Source organism: Phoca vitulina, unplaced genomic scaffold (assembly GCF_004348235.1).
Source record: "Phoca vitulina isolate PV1807 unplaced genomic scaffold, GSC_HSeal_1.0 scaffold40, whole genome shotgun sequence".
Lineage (NCBI taxonomy): Eukaryota > Metazoa > Chordata > Mammalia > Carnivora > Phocidae > Phoca > Phoca vitulina.
In genome coordinates, this window is record NW_022589743.1 from 23,087,846 (window position 1) to 23,112,123 (window position 24,278).

The 24,278-nt window shown below is 53.5% G+C and overlaps 1 protein-coding gene across 4 annotated transcripts in view; it reads left to right on the forward strand.

Moving 5' to 3' along the window:
* ABR (ABR activator of RhoGEF and GTPase) overlaps window positions 1-24,278 on the forward strand; it is a 170,924-nt gene that overhangs the window by 71,093 nt on the left and 75,553 nt on the right. For 3 of the 4 annotated variants that reach the window (XM_032429018.1, XM_032429022.1, XM_032429020.1), the window contains exon 2: window positions 7,106-7,290. In XM_032429018.1, coding sequence (XP_032284909.1) covers window positions 7,106-7,290 — 185 coding nt within the window. Of the gene's footprint in view, window positions 1-7,105; window positions 7,291-20,019; window positions 20,468-24,278 lie in introns of those variants that run through there. The other variant, XM_032429021.1, reaches the window with a different exon arrangement.

The following is a 24,278-nucleotide window of genomic DNA, read 5'->3' on the forward strand; positions in this document are numbered from 1 at the left end:
GTTGTCCCCGGGTTGCCCTTCCCCATTCATCCTCTGTGAGCTCAAGAGCAGGTAATAAGCTTATCACCTAATATGAGCCTTCCTAGCACCCCTGCTGGGAGGGCAGGGCTGTTCCACACCTAGAACTTAACTTGATCCTGCACCCACAGGTTCTTAGAGTGGCCAAGAAGAGGTTGGAAAGATCCCCGAAACTGCCCTCAGCCTGTGTTTTGGAGGTTAGGTGTACCAGGACATATGTTTGGTTGTGTCCCTCCAACACGCGTGCTGGACAGCCTCAGGGGAAGGTTGTAAACAGCTTGACGCCTGTGTGCCTCCAGCCTTTGGGGCACCCCTTCCTCCCCGCCTTGCACCTACCAGAGCTTAGGATGGTGGAAATGAGGGCTGGTCATTTGGGTTTGAACCTACCCCCAACAGACCCAGCTCTCCACCTTGCCCCAAAAGAGCAAGTCTGAGGTCTCTGTGGTCTGTCACTGGTTGGCTGCCGTCCTGTCATCTGACCAGGCTCCATTACAGGCTTGGAGTAGGTAACCCTATGTTCCCATGTGGTCCCAATCTGGATGACTCCTAGGAGATCTGGGGGTCCCAGGATTCTGCCTGCATTGTAACGCAAGAGAGGAATATAGGCATCAGGCAGAATTATCTAAAGTTAGCAATATTTGGCAATGATGTAGCTGGCAAGACCCCACATTAGGGAATGGTCCAGATCAGCCATCCCCACTGGGTCCTGCCTAACTCTTAGCCTGGTTCACGAGGCCCTCCGTGTGCTGGTCTGTGCCCACTTCTCCAGTGTTATCTGCCACCTCACCCGCCTGCTCACTCGGTGTTCTAGCCATGCTGGGCTATTTATAGTCCTCTTGAGGGGCCCTGCTGTTTTACATTTTGTGCCTTTGCCAAGCCTCTTCTCGTTGCCTAGAACTCTGCTCCCATCCCCATCCGCCTGGCAAGCACCCACACATCCTTCAAGATTCAATTAATAATATTAATAATAGCCACTAAGATTTATAGGGTACTTACTATGTGCTAAGTGCTTTGTGTGCGTTATTCCAGTTCATCCTCAAAGCAGCCCTGGGCACTTGGCCCCTTCGTCATCCTCTTTCACATTCACTGGGTTAACCAATATCCATTCAAAGGTATCTGCCCTGTGCCAGGCACTCTTCTGAGCACAGAGAAAGATTAGGAAGTGATGGAGCCTGGGTTGGAACCTAAGCTGGGGGACCCCAGGGTCTTGCTCTTAGGCACAGTAATAAACCACCTCCCTTTGAGTACCAGCTCAGCTCTTCTAGCCATACCCTCATCCACACTGTTGCCTCCTCCCTCCTCTCTGCCTCACCTGTGGAGTCCTTCCGTCACGGCACCGAGGATGTCGTCTTGCTCATTGGACAGCCTTCCTCTGCTGGGCTGTAGGGGTATCACATGGGGCTCAAACTCACGACCCTGAGATCAAGAGTCGCACGGTCTACTGACTGAGCCAGCCAGGTGTCCTCATACCCTCCAGGAGTTTCTGAGGCTGCCTCTTTCCTGACAACTTTGAGTATTTTTTAACCTTGCTGATTTGATAGAAAAATTGCAAATATATATACATACATATATATGTGTGTGTGTGCACTTGCATTTTCTTTGATTACATTTTAAATGTATATATACGTTGAGAATGTGTAGTTCCCCACTTAATTTTCTCTTCATTTTTCTAACATTTAGAAAGTCAAAGTATTCACCTTTTTCTCATTTTGCAGAAGTTTGCAAAAGTGCTTCATATATTCAGGAGATGAGGAAGTTCCTGGGAGAAGTGTGCAGCTGAGATGGATTCGAAGGCTAAATAGGATTTCACGGGGTGGACAGGGGTGAGGAGGTCTAGGTGTTCTAGGTCTAGGAACAGCGTGTGTGAAGGTCCAGAGGGGAAAACAGTGCCGTGTGTCTGGGGACTATATTAATTTCACAGGGGTGCCATAAAAAAGTTACCACAAACTTGGTGGCTTAAAACAACAGAAATTTATTTTCTTGCAGTCTGGAGACCAGAATCCAAAATCAAGGTGTTGGCAGGGCAGCGCTCCTTGCTGAGATTGTAGGGGGTGAATTCTTGCTTGCTTCTTCCCATCTCTGGTGACTCCAGGCATTCCTCAGCTTCTGGCAACCTAACTCCTAATCTCTGTCTCCGTCTTCACATGGCCTTCTGTGCATCTGCGTCCTCTCTCCTTCTGTCTCCCATAAGGACACATCATCAGACTTAGGACCCACTCAGTTAATCTAGGAAAATCTCATCTCGAGATCTTCAACTTAATGACATCTGCAAATACCCTCTTTCCAAATAAGGTCACATTCACAGGGACTGATGTTAAGATTTGAATATTTATATATATTTGAGAGCTACTATAGAACCCACTGCAGGGACCAGGAAGATGTCCGATATTACTCGGCAGCAGAGTATGAGCCTGTAAAGATAGATTCGGGTGCTGGCCATAAAGGGCCTTGAGCTGGGGCGTTTGAGATTTACCCTTGAAGTGAATGGAGAACTGTTGAATTTCAAACAGGGAAGAAACACTATCAGATTTTCAGTCTGGCTCATGGGGAGGTAGTGTTGGAATTGTCTTTGTAAGAGCTGGTGAGGGTGGGGAAGTGGTTCAGGAGTGGAGATAGTTCAGGATATAGAAGATGAGGAGTAGGAAGAAGGAGGGATCTAGAATGATCCCTAGGCTTCCAACTTGAGCAATCTAGCATATTACCGTCAGGAAAAGGGTGGATTTGAGGTTCCTGAGGATGGAGATGTCCAGAAACCAATCAAAGAGATGGGTCTACAGCCCAGACCTCTCCCTGGCATGTAAATAAAATTTGGGAGAGGGAGCAAAGCAGGGATGACAGAAGCTTGGAGAACACCAATTTTTCCCTATCATTTTATTATTAAAATTTTCAAACATACATAAAAGTGTAAAGAATTATACAGTGGGGGCGCCTGGCTGATTCTTAATCTCAGGGTCATGAGTTCATGAGTTCATGACATGGAGTTGGGCGTGGAGCCTACTTAAAATTGAAAAAAAAAAAAAAAGAATTGTTCAGTGAATACCCATGTACCCACCATCTAGAGTCTATAATTATCTATACTTTTTGGATGTTTTCTGTTTTCTACACTTGCTTCATCATACCTCTCTCCATTCCTTTGAGCATCATCAATCCATCTTGGTTTTTATGTGTTTCAGATAGCAGTACACTTCACTTCAACACTTAAGCATGAATGTCATTAACTAGATAGAGTTCAGTGTTTAGTGAAATGCACAAATCTTAAGTGTATTTCACGAAGGTAATGAATGCATCCACCTATGTACTCCAAATCCCTTTCAAGATACAGAACATTTTTTAAAGATTTATTTATTTATTTTAGAGAGAGAGAGAGAGAGAGAGAGTTCACACACAAGAGGGGGAGAGACAGAGGGAGAGAGTCCTCAAGCAGACTTCCCAATGAGCACAGAGCCCGACGCAGGGCTTGATCCCATGACTCTGAGATCATGACCTGAGCCGAAATCAAGAGTCAGATGCTTAACCAACTGAGCCACCCAGGCCCCCCAGGATATAGAACATTTCTATCACTTTGAAAGTTCCCTGTGCCCCTTACAATCAGCTACTATCTCTATTCCAACCCCAGAGGTAACCACTGTTTTCTTTTTTATTTTTAACCATAGAGTAGTTTTGTCTGTTCTAGAACTTCATGTATGCGGAGCCATACAGGATATGCTCCTTGGTGTCTGACTTCTTTTACTTGGCATAATGCCTGTAAGAGTTATTTCTGTTATTGCATGTATCAGTAGTTTGTCCCTTTTTACTGGTGAGCAGTATTCTATTGTAAGGATATTTAAAGAATACCCATTTTCAAGGGGTGGGCAGAGACTTAGAGACCAAGGAGACTTAGAAGGAACAGTGAAGGCAGTAGGAAAAGCACCTAGACAGAATGTCAAGGAAAATCATCTGGATCAGTTACAATTAAGTTTGAGTACATGCAACATAAAAGCTAAATAACAGTGGCTTAAATCACATGAACATTTTTTTTTCTCATGTAAAAGAAGTCTGGGGGCACCTGGCTCAGTTTGTTAAGCATATACCTTTGGCTCAGGTCATGATCCCGGGGTCATGGGATCGAGCCCCGTGTTGGGCTCCCTGCTCAGCAGAGAGCCTGCTTCTTCCTCTCCCTCTGCTTCTCCACCCCCTCCCCCACTCATGCTCTCTCTCTCTCTCTCTCTGTGAAATAAATACAATCTTAAAAAAAAAAAAGAAGTCTGGAGGTAGACAGTCCTGGAGTGGTATGGCAGCTCATCATGCCATCACCACCCGGGCTCCTAGCTTTCTGCTCAGCTAGCTTCAGCGCTGGCTTCAATCCTCAATGTCACCTCATGGCTTAATATGGCTGCTGGAGCTCCAGCCATTCCATCTGCTTTCCAAACTGGCAATAGAAGGAGAAAACATGGGGGCGGGGCGAGGAGTGGCGTACCTTCCAACTAAACCAATCGTTTTTAGCAGCCTTCCTCAAAGTTTCACACATATCCACTTAACATGTCATTGGCTGGAACTTAATCACGTGGTCCACACCGCTAGGGAAAGTAGTCTTTTAGTTAGCCACTGGGCACACTGCCACTCCAAATACAATTATATTTCTGTTACTAGGAGGGGAAACGGATATTGGCTGTTAACAGCCTCCTCTGCCTTCTCTCTTTTGAGACCTGGTGGCCAAGCCTTTGTATCTGTGGCCTCTCATAAACTGAAGCCTGTACTTGGTAGATTTCCATCCTCCTGAGTCCCCAGGGCTCCTTCCTTCTCTGAGGGTTGGTTTCTCTGTCTTTTCTATAGCTTTTGTATCCCTTTTCCTGGTAAGGGCTCTCCTGGGTCTCTGACTGACTTCCTGGGCTGTTAGCGTTTTACAGAGGGTAGAATGAAAGGGAAAGTGTGTTAGAACATTTGCAGAGAGCTCTGTGTGCACTTTCCTCCACTCCTGGGCTGGCACCCCTCCCTCCTGTCTTTGGTCAGCCTCCCCTGACCAGGAGAGCTGTGGAAGTAGACTTCTCTGGAAGTTAGAAACTCAAAGGGAAAAGGATGGCATTCGGAAACAGACAGACAGACCTGGGTTCAGATCCCTTCTGGGCAAATCTTTCTGAGACTCCCTGACCTTGTCTGTAAATTGGGGATGGAAACAATAGCCTTACAGATGTAGCTAGGTTAAGAGGAGTGGGACATGCAGGCCCATGGCTGCCCCTCTGATGAGGATGAATTGGAGCTTATGCGGATCTGGTCCTGTGACCTCTGGGAATATAGGTCAGTGTGCAGGAGAGTCAGCATGGCCTGCTGGAATCTGAACTTCCGGCCAGGTCGGGGTTCACCATAGCTCACACCCCTGGCCTTGACTCCAGGCCCTAACGGGCCAGCCTGGAGCCTCCTGGAGGAGAGATGGCAGGTTAATGTGATGTTTCATTCCCTCCTTACGTGTCTCCAAAGTGAGTAGACCTCACCAGACAGCCGGGCCCCCTCACAGTGCCAGACTTGGGCCGACTGGATGCCGCAGCTTCTCTTCCTTCCTTCTGCCCCCTGGAAATAGCAGAATCGGCTCACCCCCTGCCAGCCTCATGCATAGGCCCTGTGTCCTCCCGTCAGCGGGCCCTATCTCCGTGTGCATGGCACACACACATCTCAGTGGCTGGATCCTGTGGTTCTTCACATGCATGCCTGTTCTGGGGGGAAAAAAATAATAGCTTACATCTTTTGACAGCTCAATGGGCCGTCAGCACAGGGACTGGAGAGAAAGTCAGAGGGAGCAGGTGCAGCAAGCCTGGGGGAAGCTCTCGGCTGCCAAAGGGCCAGATTGGACTGAGTATTGCCATGGCCAGGCGCCCTGGTGACCTGTTGACACCATTCTCAGGCTGCTGACTGCCCAGGGGCTGGTATGTTGTGACAGGAGGAGCCAGGGCACTGTGGAGAATTTGGCTCAAGCCTGAGACCTGAGAGGGACAGTGCATTCCTCTGCTCATTCATTCCCTCCACACACGTTTCCCGAGATACTGCTGCACGTGGGTTCTGGGCACACAGCGATGACTGAGACACCCAGTTCCCGCCCCAGGGCCACAGGGCAAGGTCAACAGGGGCACTAGAAGGCCACATTGCTGTCGTTCTGAGCCAAGACGCCAGGGAGGACAGCCTGGAAGTAGTATCATCTGAGCAGATGATAGGACGAGGCCCAGCCGGCGGGTGAGGGGCCGTGAGAGGGTCGCTCGTGCCGCTGCAGGAGAGACCCCCCCTTGGTGGAGCTAGGGGGCCTTTCTGAGGGGCTGTGCCCCCATGGGCCCAGCCCCGCGTGCCCAGGAGGGGCATCTGTGCGTGGGCTCTGCAGCCTGGTCGGGTTCACGGCAGCTCGACTTCCCTGCAGCCTTTTCTTCCCTCACCTCTGAAGGGGGCCTCCACTGAAATTACAGAAGTAAGTGCCAGCTTTTGAGTCTGCTGTTAACCCATGTCCCTGCCAGGCCTCGGGGCCCACCTTCTCGCCCACACTTGGCCAGCCCTGGGCTCCATCGTGCGCAGGGGCCTTGTTCGGAGGAGTGAGGGCTCCCCGGGTGCAGGGCCCAAGCCCTGCACCCCAAAGCCCGCTCTGCCCCCCACACCCGGGATCGGCTCAGTGTACAAATGGTACCCAAGGAGGAGGGGCTCAGGAAGTGACATCGCTTGGCCCGCCCCACCTCCTTATTCCCTATAAAAAGCAAAATGGTGACTCAGAGAGGAGAGTTGGAAGCGTCCTGCCTCCCGCTCTCTCTGTGAATTTTTAGACTTGGAATTAGGCAGGAGGCAAAGGAAACAGCGGCTCGAAATCCGCAACTGACATGCTATTAAGCCGGTGGCAACAGTGGAGCCGCTCCTCCCTGACTCCCAGCAGCCCCTGAGCTGCAGCCGCGGTGCCTGCTGGCGCTCCCCAGCCCCTCAAGAGGCCCGGGTCCCCCGTGCAGCCCCCGCCCGGGCCAGGCCGTGCATGCGGCGGCGGGGGGCATGGCAGCCGGGGGTCGCCGCCGGCGCCCACTGCGCTACCAGTCCCTGGCAGCCCTCGTGGAGGACTCTCAGTGGCCTTTCTTGTTCCTTGTCTCAGACTTCAGCTACGGGACAGACGACTACGACGGAGAGGGGAATGAGGAGCAGAAGGGGCCCCCGGAGGGCTCGGAGACCATGCCGTACATCGACGAGTCGCCCACCATGTCACCCCAGCTCAGTGCCCGTGGCCAGGGCGGCGGGGACAGCATCTCCCCCACCCCACCTGAGGGGCTGGCACCTGGGGTAGGTACACCTGCTTTTCCTTCTGGGCTGGAGAAGTGGGGGTTCTAGGAGAGGGGGGCAAGCAGGCATGAGGGTCATGGGCCAGGCTCTGCCTAGGATGCTCCTGGGGGAGCAGGGCTGGGGAAACGTGGACCTGGATGTTCTTCGTGGGTCGTCATCTCATTCCGGTCCTGGGCCCCTCGCAGACTAGGCTCCCTGCCCCCTCCCCACCTGCTGCTCTCTCTGCCACCCCTGCACCTATCTCTGCCTCCTCTACCAGCCATCTGCTTCCCTGGACACCCTCACTTCCTCTCTCAGCTTTCTCTTCCAGCCCCTCTCGAGCAGGATGGGGCCTGGTGAGGGGAGGGTGGGAACCGGCTCTTCTCTCTGGGCCGGAGCTGGGCAGGGGCTGCACACGTGACCCGTGGGCTGTAGATGTCCAGATGCCGGCTCAGCAAAGCAAGGCTGGTCTCTGTGCTCTCTGCGGGGTGGAGTGAGCTGCTCCAGCAGCATTCCCCGAAGATCAAGGGCCCCATTCTGCCCTCCTCTGGTGACTCTGGAAGGGAATGAGCCCTAATGGTGTCCCCCTCTCCTCTTGTTGACTGATGGGAGCTCTGCTCCAAAGAGAAGCATTTTACAAGGAATATTAAGTATGTGCTTTGACAGGCTGGGAGGTTTGCAAGCCTTGTAATTAATGCTGTTTCTGGCCGCAGGGCCCAGCTCTGTCTGTGCCCAGCTTGTACGCAGCACCTGAGACAGAGGAGCAAGCGAGACAGAGGGGTTCCTGGGGGCTGTTTTTCTGGAGTTGGAGAGAATCAAAGCCGTTCCTCCATGTGGGGGTGGGGGTGGGGCTTGGAGGGCCTGGTCCTGCTCTGCTCAGTAGAGGGCTTGTCCAGGTGTGTTTTGGGGAGTCCCCTTTTATCCCTCTCATACCCCCGAGAAGCAGTCACTGAGGTGCCTTGGGATACTTGTTCCCCTCCTGAAGGGCCCAGCAATCCCCACTCCAGCAGGAGGGCTGCCTGGACTCTAGCATTTCTGGAGAACACCCTGCTTCTTTCCCTCGCAGCCTCCTTGGCCACCCTCCACCCCTCTACAGAGCTCTCACCCCCTCTTCGCACACCGGGGTGGTTGTTATAGCCTTTGGCAACAAGGGCCTTGGCAACCAGCTTCCCACTTGGGGGAAGCCACATTGTTGCCATGGCAACAGAGGCCGACGCAGAGCTTAGTGGCTGCCAGGCATTTCGAGTTTGGAAACGGATGGTGGGGGCAGGTGGGAGGTGGAGGGGACGGCTGAGGTTCAGGACCCCCCCCCCCCCCAGCTGGCATTCTGGGATGTTGTCCTGTCCTCCCTAAGGAAGGTGAGAGACCACCATCTTGGACAGGCAGGGTAGGGTTTTTCTACTGATGAAGGAGGGAGTATTCTGGGACCTGAAATGAGGCCAACCAAGGGAAACAAGAAAACTCTGGCTTCTCATCTCTGCCTTTGGGTCTCTGACCAAACAGCTCAGAGGACCCCTGGAGGACTCAGCTGTTACCCACTATGAGCAGGTGCAGGAAGATTCACTGTAGGACCCACCCAACCCAGGGCCAGGAACGCAGGCCAAGAGTTGAGTACGTGCGGCCGAATAGAGCTGCTGGTGGAAAGAAAAGCACCTTTGCTCTTTTCTGCCTCCCTCTCTGCCTTCCTCCTTTCTCCCTGTCCAGTTCCTTCCCTCATCACATGACCCCCTTGCTGGAGTGCTTGTCCATTGGTTTTTAGATTCCTTGGTGAAAGGTCCTGTTGGGTGCTTTCTCCAGTGAAACAGGCACAACGGGAGACCCACCCCACCCCACCCCCCTGCCTGGAGGGCAGAGGCTTTGGCGCAGTGACTTTTTTCACTTTGTGGCTGCTCATTTTGCTCGGTGGCTCACGTGGAATAACCTGGTTTGAGGACTTTGAAATCCACAGATGCTACAGTGACAACTGACTAAAGGGCTTGGGGCTTGGGAACCCCAGAATCGATTTTTTTACACCATTCGCTAGAAGACATGTTAGGGTTGGGGAGCATTTACCCAACTTGGGGATCCTGGTGAAGATTTCAGCCCCGTGCACCCCCCTGCCTGCGGGCCTCACCGCCCCCGTGCAACCCCTCCACGCCTGCGGGCCTCCCCTCCTCTCCCCTCCCCGCGGGCCTCCCCTCCTAGAGTCAGTTGCCTTTCCCCCGCTTTCCGCTGGGTCACTGGCCCCATCTAGTGGACTCTGCAAGTATTGCTGTTTACATTGGGGTGCTGGAGAGAGTTGACACACCCCTTCCTGAGTACTTGGGGGTTGTTTTCGTTAAAAAAAAAAAAGAAAACCAAGGTTTCTGCTCCTTGGCTCTGTTCATTTGGCTAGGCAGGGCCCCTCCCTGCCAGGCTTCCTGTTGGGGCCTTGGGAACCAAGGGGACTTTTGGACTAAATCAGACAATTGTTCTAGATATTTAGATGTCAGGCCTCTGGCAGCTGGGCATTTCATACCCAAATATACAGCCAACTTGTTCCGGGAAGCCTAAGGTTTGGTCTTTGTATTTGGTCAGGGTTCTCCAGAGAAACAGAACCAATAGGATGCCTATCTGCATCTGCACCTGCATCTAGATTTAGATCTATAGAGAGATTTATGATAAGGAATTGGCGCACTTCGGGGCGCCTGGGTGGCTCAGTCGTTAAGCGTCTGCCTTCAGCTCGGGTCATGATCCTAGGGTGCTGGGACCGAGCCCCACATGGGGCTCCCTGCTCGGCAGGAGGCCTGCTTCTCCCTCTCCCACTCTCCCTGCTTGTGTTCCCTCTCTCATTTTGTCTCTCTGTCAAATAAATAAAATCTTTAAAAAAAAAAAAAGGAATTGGCGCACTTCATTATGGAGGCCAGGAAGTCCCAAGACCTGCAGTCAGCAAGCTAGACATGCAGGAATGATGTACAGTTAGTTCTAGGTTGAGCCTAAGGGCCTGAGAACAGCAGAGCCTGATGGTGTAAGTTGCAGTCTGAAGCCAGCAGGCTCAAAACCCAAGAAGAGTCAGTGTTTCAGGCTGCCTCTAAAGCCTGGAAGAGACTCATGTCTCAGCTCAACTGGCAGGATGAGTTTCCTCTTATTCAGCCTTTTTGTTCTATTTGGGTCTTCAGTGGATTAGATGAGGCCCACCACCCACATTAGGGAGAGTAATGGGCTTTACCCAGTCACCTGATTCAAATGTTAATTTCACTCAGAAATGCGCTCACTGACACACCCAGAATAATTTTGACCAAATATCCAGGTACCCATGGCCCAGTCAGGTTGACACATAAGTGTAACCATCGTAACAGTCTTAATCAGCGTCCAGAGAATGGAAGGAACATGAGCTTTGAACATGAACACCTGCTACTCTCTAGTTGTGAGACACTGGACAAGTGTCATAACCCCTCTGAGCCTCACTTTCCTCATCTTTATTTTTTTATTTTATTTTAAGATTTTATTTATTTGAGAGAGAGAGTGCGAAGGGTGGGGCAGAGGGAGATGGAGAGAATCTCATGCAGATTCCATGCTGAGCATGGAGCCCAATGTGGGACTCGATCTCACGACCCTGAGAAAATAACCTGAGCCAAAATCAAGAGTTGGACGTGTAACCGACTGAGCCACCCAGGTGCCCCTTGCTCATCTTTAAATAGGACCAACGACCCGAAGGATTGTTGAGAAGAGGGACTGAGATAGCTCAGGTAAAGCCCGCAGCATTGGGTCTGGCTCATCCTGATGCTCAGTCCTTAGTGACTGGGACCCACAAGACTTTTCTTGACAGCTTTTGAAGCCAAGACCATTGCAAGGACCTAGGCTGATGATATTTGCTAGACAACAACTGAATCTGCTTTTTGCAACCTCCTTTCTGGGGTTGGTAGGTATGGTAGCCCAGATGCAGCCAGGTCCCTATAGGGTTGGCAGGATAGACACATACTCCTCACTCCCCAAACACCCCTACGGCCTTGCTCTGCTGCCCTTGTCGTAGATATGCCCCAGCTGTGCAGCCCACAGGCATTGGGGTGAAAGCTGAGGCTCTGCCCTGCAGACCCCTCACGCTCCTCAAGCCCAAGCCGAGCAGAGCTCCTTCGTAGGGCCAGGGCCCCATACCCCTGCTGGCTCCATTCAGCTGAGAGTGCCTGCTTTCACCTTGGAAAGGAAGGGCAGGGACTCTTGATCTCAGCTAACAAGTGGGGGCACACTTTCCTCTGCCAGGACCATGGTCTTACAGAAAAGCTTCAGACTCCTCTGTCTCCCCTCTTGGGAGACGCCGTAAAAAGTGGAAACAAGGCAAAGATCTGGGTGTCCTCTCAGTGCTAGCACTTTCTAGCTGTGTGACTTGAGGGATGTCACTCATCCTGCCTGGGCTCCAGTTTACTGGTCTGTAAAGGGAAGATACTGAGGATTTCCTCCTTCCTGACCTCACACAGCCATCGTGAGGTTTCCATGAGACAGTGTTAGGCAGAACACTTTGCCTAAAGTTTGTACACATGTGGGTGGGACTGCTCAGTGTCAAACTCATTCTGTAGTTCCTGGAGCACCCAGAGGCAGTTCAGAGGTTTCGAATAAAAGGCTGAATTGAGGGGTTCAGACTTTAGCTAGCAGGAGAATCCAACGTAAGGGTGGCGGAGCGTTGAAACGATCACCTTTGTCCACCTTTGTCCTCCTCGTCTCCCCCACCCCCTCCTCGTCCTCCTCCTCCTCCTCCCCCTCTCCCTCCCCATCCCCCCTCCCAGCTGCTGCTTATCCTTGCGCTGAGCCTCTCCACTAGTGTTTCCTAGCGCTTTCCTTCCCACGGATGATGCCCCGGCGAGCCGTCCGCCCTCAGGGCTGTGGACTGGTTGCTTCTGTCTCGAGGGCCCCCAGACGCCTCACCGTCCTGCCCTGCCCATGTGGCAGGAACGAAGAGAACACGTAGAAACACTTTCATAGCACTTACTAAATGTGGGCTGTCACAGCACTTTATAAACACTCGCTCACTTCCCTCACCACGACCCTGTGAGGAAGCCACCACAATTGCCCTGTGTTACAGCTATGGAAACTCAGGTGCGGAGAGGTTACACCGCCTACCCAGGGTCCCACAGCTGGTAAGTGGTAGGCTCCTCGTCGCGGCCGCCATCTGTTACCTCCCCCGAGCAGGAGCCTTCGTGCCTCTGTTTTGCCTCTTTCTGGCTGTGTGGCTTTGGGCAACTTGCAGGGTCTTGGTACCCTCAGCTGTAAATGAGGATAAATGCCTCCTATCTGGAAGGACTGCTGCGGGAACCAAGTGACATAGTCCCTTGAAACAGCCTCGTGCCAGCCACACAGAGGACCCGCTCCCGAGGTGGGAGTGGAATTTGAATCTCTCCTGGGATGTGAACCCCATTCTCCAGAAGGCCCCAGCTCTGGTCCTGGCAGTGGTGGCTCAGCTCCCAGTGGCATTCCTGCCTGGTGAAGGCCCCTGCGGTGGGGGGGGGGGGGGGGTACCACTGTGGAGGATTCAGGGGGAAGAGAGGCACAAAGAGGAGAGCCCAGCTGCTGGGAAGGAGGTGACACTGGTCTTGGGCTATTTCTCACTTGGCCACAATCTGCCTTGCCTTCTCCCCAAACCCCACTGGGAGGGTGTTCCCCGTAAGCCCACCTTGCTAGACACCAAGCCACTGCCAGGAGTTTGTGAGCTAAGGAAGGAGGGAAGTGCTGGGAAATCGAGATAAAGCCACGCTTGGCCCGCTGCATTTGGCATTGGTGGATACTCACCCTTCCTCCCTCCTCAGCCTGGTTTCCTTTGGTAGGACTGTGCTTCCTTCAGCCCTAGGAGCTCACATCATACGACCACTTTCCATAGGAACCATCCATCCAATCTGAACCCCTTCATTTATCTTCTTGGGAGACCCTTTGTCTTGCCCTGTAAGCTTCCATGTCTACTCACTAAGTATTTTCGGAGCAGCCACTTTTTACAAGATATTGTTCCAACTGCTATAGGGAATTAGCATGCACAGGGGTTGTCCCCACCCCCCCGTGACACATACACACACACTCTATTTCAAGGCTATCTGTGCAACAGCCTTCAGAGATGTCCAGCATCCCAAGGGAGGAGTCATTGTGACCTCAGGGAGGGGAGTCCGTGGGAGGCGGCCTCAGATAGTGGGTAGTGTTCTGCCTGGGCACTGGTCAGGAAGAACATTCTAGATAAAAAGGGCTGTGTAAGTTCTGAAATGTGGGGAAACCTCTGGAAGTTAGAGAAAAGGATAATGGTCTGCTGGGCATTGGGTTCAATAGAAGAGGTGGGAGGTGAAGCAGGGAGTGAGCTAGGGCCCCCCACTTCTGTGCTCCCCACACCCCACCACCCCTGCCAAAGAAAAGGAGAATAGCTGGTGCCTAACAAGGGCTGACACTTGCCAGGCACTGCCCTACATGTACTAGTCCTCACTGCGACCCTGGAGTTGGTGCTATAACCCCATTTTACAGATGGGGAAACTGAGGTCCTGGAAGTTTGAATCACTTGCTCAGGGTCACACAAATGGCAAGAGGCAGAGTGAGGATTCAAATCCAGAATCTAGGGGAGTTCTTTTTGTTTTTGTTTGTTTTACTGCATAAATAGTGTCATGTACTGGCTGATACCCAACATTTGCTTTATGTAATTAAACTCTGTATATGATTTTTGGAATGACTTCTATAACAGAAGAGGAAAGGCGGAGGGAGGAGCACAGTTATCAGGAGGATGATGCATCTGATTCCGTCTATGGCTTTAGTAGACTTTGCCTGCTCCTGGCACTGCCCCTTGGGGTCAGTTCTTACTGGCCCAGAGTCTCCTGGGCTCCAGCAAATCTGGAGGTGGAGCTTCAGCTTTTGCCAAAAAGTTGAGAGGGCCAGGGATTGTCAGAGAGGAGGGAGAAGAGGCTTCCAGCCTAGGGTGAGGCCTGGAGGTGAGAAGGTACCTGGCCCGTTAAGGGGAAAGTGAGCAGCAAGGACTGTTGTCAATGGTTGGATTGGTTGAGTCGCCACAAGGGCCCCACTGCCTTTGTTTGGGCTGACTGGGTGGCTCCCTGTGGGCACAGAGTGAGCAATGTTTTAGAAAGAATAATCTGATGTCAGTGGGAGGTATGACTATTAAACAATGGTCACGTCATTCCCTGCTTAAAACCCTCCAGTGCCTTCCCTTTCTCCTAGTGGTAAAATCCAACCTTCAGCAATGCTGCCAAGGCCCTGCCTGATCTGACCACTTGATCCCTGCCTACTTCTGCGGCCTCATTACCAACCTCTCAACTAGAACGTGAACTCCAACATGGAGCTTTGTCAGTTTTGTAACCAGTGTTTGTTCATGGAAAACTCTAGTGCCTAGAACTGTGCGTGGCTCATAGTAGATGCTCAGTCAATGTTGGTTGAATGATTGAATGCGCACTCGCCACCCAGACTGAACTCATTTCCTTGTGCTCACACAGTCCTGTCTGTCCTCCCCCGCTGCCCCCACTGGCGGGCTAACCCCTGGACATTTTTAGGCATGAGTTTCAATGTCGCCTCCTCCAGAGAACCTTCTATGACTCCCCCTTTGCTGCATCAACTGCGCCTGTCTTGTGCCCCCAGAGCTCAGTCTACTTTCCCAGTCGTAGCACTTGCCACATTTCTTTTTTTAACTTCTTTATTTTCCCTGATTACATCACTGAAAATTCTAACTTTACAGAAATATGTAAGGTAGAAAGTGAAAGTCTCCTAAAGTCTCATCCTATAGACAGAACTTCTGTTAAGAGTTGGTTGTATACTTCTCTTTATTTTTCCATGTGACATATTAGATATATGCTTTTTTTTTCTTAAATCATACTGGTACTGTTATGCAATTCACTTTCTTTATTTTACTTAATAAGTCTTGGACATTTTGCACATCAGTTAGTGAAGATCTACCTCGTTCTTCTTTCTTTATGACTGCATGCATATTTCACTTTACGAATGTGCCATAAGTCACTTAACCATCCCTTTCTGCTAGACATTTGGACTGTTTCTAGTCTTGCACTTGTATAAACATCACTGAAGTGAATATCTTTGTACATAGATCTTGTAGAAATGCCCCTGTAGAAATGTTTTTGCAGAAAAAAATCCCTTAAAGTGGAGTTGCTGGGTTAGAGGGTGTGAACCTTTAAAATCACAATAGATATTTCCATGTTATCCTTTCTGGGAGAGTTGTACCTCAGCCCCATAGTTCTGAAATTGTACCCCACTCCTGGCACTGCCTTGGCTCACAAGGGTCAGTCTGTCCCCAAGCCTGTCAGCTCCATGGAGGTAGACATAGTATCCCATTTGTGGCTGCATTATGAATGCCCAGGGCACGGTAGGCAGTTAATAAATACTTATTGATTTAGTGGCTAAGAGAATGAGGATGGAGAATAAGTGTGAGGGGAGGCCATTGGGTTTGGGGAGAGGAAACTATGGGTGACTTTGTGAGTGTGCACTTGGCAAGTGTCAGAAATCTCAGTTGGTTAAGCGTCTGACTTTTGATTTCGGCTCAGGTCATGATCTCAGGGTTGTGAGGTCGAGCCCCACGTCTGGCTCCATGCTGGGTGTGGAGCCTGCTTAAGATTCTCTCTCTCCCTCTCCCTTTGCTCCTCCCCACCTCCCTGTCTTGAAAAGAAAAGAAAAGCTCAGTCTGTGCCCCTCACCCTCTATAGTGTGGTTCCAGCCTACTTCTCCAAGTTCACCTCCTGCCCCTTTTCTACTCTGTCCTCCCTCTGTGTTTACTTACCAGAAGTTCTCCTTTCTGGCCTTCCTCCCTTTGCCTGCAAACTCTTCCCCTTTTCCAGCCGCTGCTCAGAAGCCACTCTCCTGTGAAGCTTTTCCTCTGAGGCAGGGATAGTGCCTTTGTCCTATGTTCCCACTGTGTTGATCACTGAGGCACTGTCTCTTTTGTTCCTGTGTCCTTCACTTCCTATAGGTTGAGAGCACTCTAATGGCTGTGTCTCCCAGATTTGTGTTTGTAATGCCAGGCCTTCTCTGGGTATGAGGGAGCAAACGAGTGAACAGATAGATGGATAGGCAAGATCAGGACTCAAAATGGAACATGATCGTGACTGTGTGTAGGGGCAAGATGTTGCAAACTTTGGCTGGGGTGGTGGCTTTACAAGAGGAAAAGAAGGAAGAACCAAAGGGACTCGGTAAAAGGGATGTGGGACGTGAGGGAAGGAAGAGTCGCAAGATGGTGGCCCTGCCAACAGAAGTGGATGAAGCCAGAAGGGGAAGCTGGCTTAGGGAGGGGGAGGGGTCATTTGGTCTGGATATGTGGAGTTGAGGGGCTGTTGGCGGGACTTCCAAGTGAGGAGACCCAGCCGACCGTGGAGATGTCACGCTTGGAGCTGAGCAAGATGTTGGAGCTACACAGGGTGACGGGCTGCCATTGGCCTGGAAGCCAGAGGGAGGAGGCCGTCAAGGGTAGAGAGCAGCGGGCTGAGGCCGGGGTCTTGAGTGGGTGACTCCAGTTTACAGGAGGCAGGAGAAAGAAGGGCCAGAGCGGTGAGAGCAGCACCGGCATGCTCATGGGACCTGAGGGCTTTGAGAAAGTCCAGACCGCAGAGGCTGCGGAGTAGGAGAGGGAGGCTTTGGAATAAGGCAGTTTGGAGACCTTTGGAGCAGGCTGCTTCTCTGGAAGGAGGAGCAGAAACCAGGCTGAAGCAGCAGAGTATGAAGGATGCAGAGAGGAAGTTCAGGTCCAAGGCTGGCTCAGGGCACTTGTGGGGGAAAGGGAGGGAGCATTGCTGGGACTTGTGAGTCACTTCCCCCCTCCCCCCAGGGGGAGGACGGAGGGCCTCGGAGTGGTGTCTGTGTGCCCGATGGTGATGGAAGGGCATTCTAGTTACTCACTGGAATTTCCAGCCGGCTGGGGTGGGGTGGAACAGAGATGCCTTGGATGTTTAGGGAGCAGCTTCTGAGAGGTTTCAGGGTTTGGGGAAGAAGTAGGTGTTGATCTGGCTTTGCTGGTTAGGGGCGTGGGGAATGAAGATGGGGATACTCCAGGAGACATCCAAGGGTACTTCATGCTCCCTTGGGTGGGGGAAGGGACATAGGAGGGACCCTTGGGCTTTTAGGCCCTTCTCCCGTTCCACCTGCTTGTCTGACCAGTGGGGGCAGTCCTGCCATGCACTTGAAGCTGCAGGGTAGGAGACAGAAACGCTGGCAGAGAGCCCTGGGCTGGCACACTTGTGCCCTGGGGAATGCCAGGCCCGGTTGTTCCCAAGCCCTGGGAGCAGCCTTGCCCGCCCAAACCAAATGAGGAATTGTGGCTGAAAGGGCCCTTCAGATGTGCTCCGGCTATTTATAACCCAGCCCAGGCAGACAGGGAAAAACCAGGGACTGAGGGAGGGGGCGGAGTGTAAAGTGGGGTGTGCCTCTGTGGAACCCTGTCAGCCCTGGGGCCCAAGAGCCTACCCCAAATCCCTCAGTCTGTATTTCAGCTTTGGTGACAGGGAGTCATCGGTGAGGACAGATTCTCTGCTCTAATAGAATGGCAGGAGCCCCATCTCAAACTCAAAGCTTGCACAGACTTTTCTGGCGGGTTGGGATAAACCATTTCCATTCTTCTCTATTTCCCTCCTCTCTCCTCAACTCTCCACCCAGCTTGGAGGCTCAGCCAGGGGCCCTGTTCTCAGTTAAGGTGCCCAGTGGAAAGGAGAGGCAATGAGACCAGGTGGACCCAGGATGGTGCACAGTTGACCTTCCTTTGGAACTCATTTTTTTTTTTTTTAAGATTTTATTTATTTATCTGACAGAGACACAGCAAGAGAAGGAACACAAGCAGTGGGGAGTGGGAGAGGGAGAAGCAGGCTTCCTGCTGAGCAGGGAGCCCCATGCGGGGCTTGACCCCAGGATCCTGGGATCATGACGTGAGCTGAAGGCAGCCGCTTAACAACTGAGCCACCCAGGAGCCCCTGGAACTCATTTCCAAAGAGTTTGAGTCCTCCCCGCTGTGGCCGTTACCACCTGACAGGGGATATGACGTGTGCCTAAGGAGGCTGGTGGTAGATACACACACTGATGGGCAGCTCAGACACTGCATCACCAAGAGCCACTCTGACTGGTCCTGGCAACTGTGTGTTAGGAAAGAGAATTGTGAGCTAGAAGCATCAGGAAGATTTCAAGGGAATCCCTGGCTGGAGACATTGTTGAGGGGCTGGTCGGAGATTGAGGGGGTTGGCTTGAGTGGGGCTGAAGCTTCAGGGCTCACCACCCAGAATCCTGAATTTCCACTTGATCTACCCAGGTGGTGGCCCTGATTGTTCAGGTCTACAAAGGGAAGTGGTGGGTTGGTAGTGGGTGACGCTGAATTGGATTCCAAGATGCCAGTTCTGGTGAGGAAATGGGACAGAGGGGATATTCAGGGAAAACCACCACCCCCGCCCCCCAACAACTTCCCTCAAAGAAACAACCAGCTGCAAGAAGGCAGCAACCTTGTCTGTGGGCCTAATTCAGTTCACAGGTGTATTTCATTCAGACTGCACCATGTTTCATTTTGTTTTAATGTCATTGATCTGCCACTGTTTTTAAATGGAGAGAGATCAGCTAAGAATCCACATTGCCAACGTCTCTAGGACAATCTGAGATGGGGCAGCCTGACGCCAGCATTGCCCCAGCAGCCATCAGCTGGAGCTGAGTGGTGGCTTTTTCCCGCCACCCGCTGCCTACCTGGCTCGCTTCCACTGATCTTACCTGCACCCTCGTGGCTGCTGGAGTCTGCAACCTTTGCCCTAGGTGTTGTGTGGTGGAAGAGCTTTTCCCAGGGGCTGCCCCTGACCTCCCCCCCCCCCCCGGGAGAGTAAGAGCATGCCCCTCTCTGGGGCCTACACAGCCACAATGTGGACTTCTCTGTCTGGGTGGATTTGGCTTCTGCCGCCGAGGAGGAAGCCAAGGGAAGCAGGCTGGGAGCAGGAAGGGCTGCTGGTGTTACCCGCACCCTCTGCCGTGGGGCGGGCTCCACTGGGCCGAGGCCCCTCTTGAGGCAAAAGAGCCCAAGGAGGTGGGAGTGCTCATCCCAGCAGCATCTGTGAGTAGGAGATGGGGCACCCGCGGCCGTCCAAGGTGGGCCTGCTGCAGAGCCTGGCTGGCACTTTTTGGTTCTGTTGTGGTGAGGCGGCTGAGGCCTCGTTTGCACAAAGCCTTGTTCTCCCAGCCGCAGTGGTGATAGAAACTGTTTTCTCACCAGGCCCTGGCCTCCCCTGCGCAAAGGTGTCAGAACGTGAGGCAGAGATGAGAACGAGGCTCAGCTTGTGGCCATCCCAAGGTGACAGAGAGGTTTGCCCCGTCCTCCCGGAGGCCGTGCGGGCAGCTGCTCTCCGCTCCTCCCCCTGCCTGCTCGGGCTCTGGCGAGGGGCCGTAAATAAAGCCTGTCTCTGGGAAGCAGACCTCCCCCCGCGCCCGGCCCGTCTGCGGCCTCCTCGCCCCTCCTCCGCGCTCCAGAAGCCTCCGCCAGCCGCCGGCCGGTGACCGCAGAGAGGGAACGGCTCCACCTCGCAAGTCAAGTCGTGCATTTCCTGCGTATTAATAGCAAACGCGAGCCTCCGAGCCCAGAAAGGGCGGGATCTGTGGGGCCGGCGGCGGCGGCGGCGGGGCGGCGGGGCGGCCGGCCGGAGCTCGGGAGCGGCGGCCGGGGAGCGCGGGGCCCCGCCTGCGCCCGGGCCGGCACGCACGGCAGGAAGGGCTGCGGCGGCCGGCGGGGGCGCCTCCTCCTGCTCCGCCAGCGCGCCGCGCGGTCCCTCCAGTCACAGCCCTGCGCTCGCGGCGGCGGCGGCGGCGGCGGCGGCTGGGAGGCCGGAGCGCCGCTTCCCCTCTCCCCGGCTGGGGACGCGCGCGAGGCGGCCCGCAGCCCCGGCGCGCGGGAGGGCCGGGAAGCGGCAGCAGGAAAAGGTTCATAATGGAGCCTTTCATCGGGAGCCGGTGGCCGGGTGCCAGGACTGACTCCGGGGAGGCCAGCATGCTGGTTTAGGCCTGCCCTGCACGCTCTTCCCCTCCCTGCCCGCCTGCCTCCCTCCGGGGCGGCGGCGGCAACGGCGGCTGCTGCTGCGTGGACCCCGCTTCCTGTTTGCCCTCCGCGCCTCCGGCTGCCATGGAAGAGGAAGAGGAGGCTATAGGCTTTTTGGACAAGGTTCTGGAGGATGAAGATGTGTTTCTCCTGGAGGAGTGCGAGCTGGGAAGCCCGACCAGCCCCGGCTCAGGGTCCCCCTTCTTGGTGGCGGTGAAGGTGGGAATGTGACACGCCCTGGATGCTTGTCGGGGGAGGGGCAGGGCGAGCCGCTCTGACTGCCCAAGCTGTGTGCGGGCAGAAATGGCTGGTTTGTGCACAAACCTCACGGCTGGGTGGAAGCACCGCGCTCCGGCCCGAGGGGCGGGCGCCTGCCTGCGAGGGGGTGCGAGGGGCCGAGCCCTCTGGCAGCTGCTCCTGGGGGAGAGGGGCAGTGCCTGCCTCCTCCCCCTGGGCCAGTTGTCCTCCGCGCGAGTGGCTTCTGGTTTTCCCCGGGCCAGCTGTGCTGGGGGCTTTCTCTGGCAGTGACATGAGTCACCTGGTGGGCACGGCAGTGGTGTGAGCCTGCTGCCCCAGAGGAGCTGGCCGACTTGAAACCGGGAGGCCATAATTCAGTGTTTCCATGGCAACAGTAGGATAAGTGCACTTGGGAAGTTCGGGCCAAAGGGGCCGCTCGCTTCCTCGCCAGGAGACTTCATCAGTCTGGGCTAAGGCGAGAGAACGTGGGGAGAGATTGGGAGCCAGAGGTCACTGAGATTCCTTGAAGGAAAAGAATTGGATCAGCTGAAAAGGGGATGATAACATTTGGCTTCCAGGCAGGAGCCAGGTGGGTAGGCACTTTTCCCAAGGTGGGCGTAGGCAAGAAGCATCTGCCGGGCCCCAGCCCACCCACTCTGGGGCTGTGAACCTTCTCCCCAGCAATGCGCCTGTCCTGTCATAGGAGTTGCCTTGAAGGCAGAGCAGGAGTCTGTGCATCAATCCCCTTTCCTTCTCTTCGTCTCCTCCCCTGGGACCAGTGCTGTCCAGCCCTTCCTTCTTCCTTGCTTTCACGTCGTCGGCCCCCTCCTGAGAGCCCTAACCTCAGCCTTTTGCTCACCTCCTCTCTGTTCTGTGGCCAGAAGGGAAGGCCGGTGGGAATGTATGGCAGGGAGTTTGCAGACTGCAAGCCAGGCTGCCTAGCAGAGTGTCCATCTGTGCCCCCCTCCCTGCCGGGCCCGTCTGCACCCCAGAGGGCGTGGTGCACGGAGCATTGCTGTGGGCAGGAGGCTGCCACTGAGCCTCTCTGGGCCTCTTGGTCCCTCCTGTAAGATGGGGATTGCAGCCCTGCCACACCCATGCTACAGTGTGGTTCCCAGGGCGAGCTAATGGAGGTGAAAAACAGACTACAGACCCACAGGAGATGGCTGATGTGCGGCGTCTGGGTGGAGCTCTAGCTGTGGGCCTGGGTGCGGAGGAGAGAGGAGATGTAATGGGAGGCTGGCCGTGGCTAGCATCCCACCCCTGGTTCTCTCATCTGGTGCTAGCTCAGACCACTGGGGTTAAGTCACATCTCCACTAAGCCTGCAGAGGTCCCTGTAGTTAGGGTCTGAGCAACCTCCCCACCAGGAACAGGATGGGGGAAAGGTCTGGTAATGAACCAAGAGCACCGGCTGGGAGCTAAGTAGTGTGTGGGATGGGAGGTGTAGGGGGTCCCTAATGGGCCTTCTCTGAGAACCCCTCCCCAGCACCGGTGGGGTCCTGTTCATATGCTGCCTTATGGATCCACCCTTACTCTAGACTCTGGCTTATACCTGGGTCTTAGCTCGTATTTCAGTCTGCTCAGAACTCTAGACAATCTGCCTCCTCAATTATGTCCTATTTTCCTCCAGGGCAAGGGCCATGTTGTAGTCGCTGCTAAACACTGCACAGCTTGGGACGTGGCTGGTGTGCAGTGAATTTGTGGAGTGAGCGAGGCTCCGTGGAGCACCATGTTCCCGGCCTTGTTCTCCTACTCAGAGGTGTTCCAAGGAGGGAGCACACCAATGCCAAGGGGGCCCAGGCACACATCACACCTAAAAACCCTGATCCTCCCAGATCCCTGTGAGCGCCTAGGTGGAGTCTTCCCCTCTTTGCTGCCTTAGTTTTCCTGGACTTGTCTCAGCATGGGGGAAGGGGCCCTCTCTCTTGGCTATTACTTTACTTCAGGAGTACTTACCTTCAACAGTGGCTGTGTCCCTGAGCATGTGTCCTATAAATCAGTCCTGCTTGCAGTGTAATTTCTGAGATGCTTCATCTTCCTGGGGGACAGTGTTGGCGAATTCCAGGCCCCTCATCTCATCCTGAACACCTCCAGGATGACCTCACTCTCTACCAAGCTTGGTCAGCTGTAGAGGGAGCAGGCAAGCAGGGTGGCTGCAGAGGGGTGGGGAGGAACCTCATTGAGTCATTCAACAAACACTGTCAGGTTGTGTTCTAGTCAAATCACTCTGCCTGGCACTGAGGAAGAGACAGGATGAACATGGCATGGTGGCATGGTCCTTTCTCACAAAGAGTTCACAGTTCAGGGCAAGGGGACAAGTGCACAGATAATAGGAATAGAATGAGAAAGTCCTCAGGGTTCCAATAAAAGGGTAAGAACTTCGGAGGAGAGACCACTTCTGTTTGGGTCAGAGCTGGACCGGGTGCACGTGCGTGTGAGCATGTGTGTGTATGCATGTGTGGGGTCAAGGGGCACTTCTGGAGGGTGCGTTCCTGTCCTGGATGGTCTTGGCAGTCTTGCACGATAGCCTCTTCTCAGCCGCTGGTAGGAATCCAAGGCAGTTCTCTCTTGGCTATTACTTTACTTCAGGAGTACTTACCTTCAACAGTGGCTGTGTCCCTGAGCATGTGTCCTATAAATCAATCCTGCTTGCAGTGTAATTTCTGAGATGCTTCATCTTCCTGGGGGACAGAGGTGGATAGGACAGTGGTTTCCTCCAGAGCTGGGGCTGGAGCTTGCTGTGTCTTTCAACCCAGACTTCCTTTTGAGGAGTTAATTCTCTATTAACTAATAATCACGTTAATACCAATAGCAACACCACCTCCTGGCCTTGAAGTGTTGTATGCTTTCCAAAAATCTTTCATACAATTCTATTTAAAGGTACGAAAGGCTGATTGCGGCCTTGCTATCTAAAAGCTGCTATTTAAAGGAACTCCTTTGTCAGTAATAAAAGTCCTTTTGTAATGCAGATTAGCCCATCAGGTGTTATTCTGTGCCAGTTTTTAATGGATAGTCGGCAACGCCCACATTTGTTTCACCGGCCCCAGTGTCTTCGGCCCCCAGCATGTGGGGGCCGTGATGGCCACGCCTGTGTCCCCCCACCTGTGCCTGGGTGTTTCCTGGAGTGTGGGCCCCACTTAGGATGATTTGAGATGTGATTTTAGGTGGCACCTAGGTGTATTCTTCGCACTTTAATAGGTTTATATTTTAACGTGTATTAGGAAAAATATGACTTGTACATCTTACGATTTCAAATATAATGCTTGGGAGGCTGGGCTTTTTAAGAAGTCAGTTGTAAAGAACGATATTAAGTAGACAGTAGTGTAAGTGGTATGAATGACAGAACTGTAAAGGTGGGATATGAACACCTGGCCTTTGGAAACACTGCTGGACCTGCCTAAAGCCTCAGACAGCAGGGAGCCTGGAATACAGGGATCCAGCCTACGGGAGAGTGGGCTTTGCCCCCCCCTCCAAATTCTGCTAAGGAAATAGCTGAAGGAGAGCTCCCCAGTACCTAGCGCTAGGACAAGGAGGAATGGCTGGATGTCCCCACGTTGTCTTGGCTCAGAGAGGGGCCACCTGTCCTGATGCTGATGCTTGGCATGGGCACAGCCCCTAGACCCGGTGGCATCTACTCTGCGCAGATTCTGCCAGGTGCTCCCTGAAAAGTGGTGTGGCCCATGAGCCGGGTGCAGATCCACTTGGCCGAAGGCTCTGAACAGCAGGTGGCCCTGCCCGTTCAGTCCTCGCTATTGTCTTGGAGGAGGTCACAGTTCCTGGACAGATCGTATC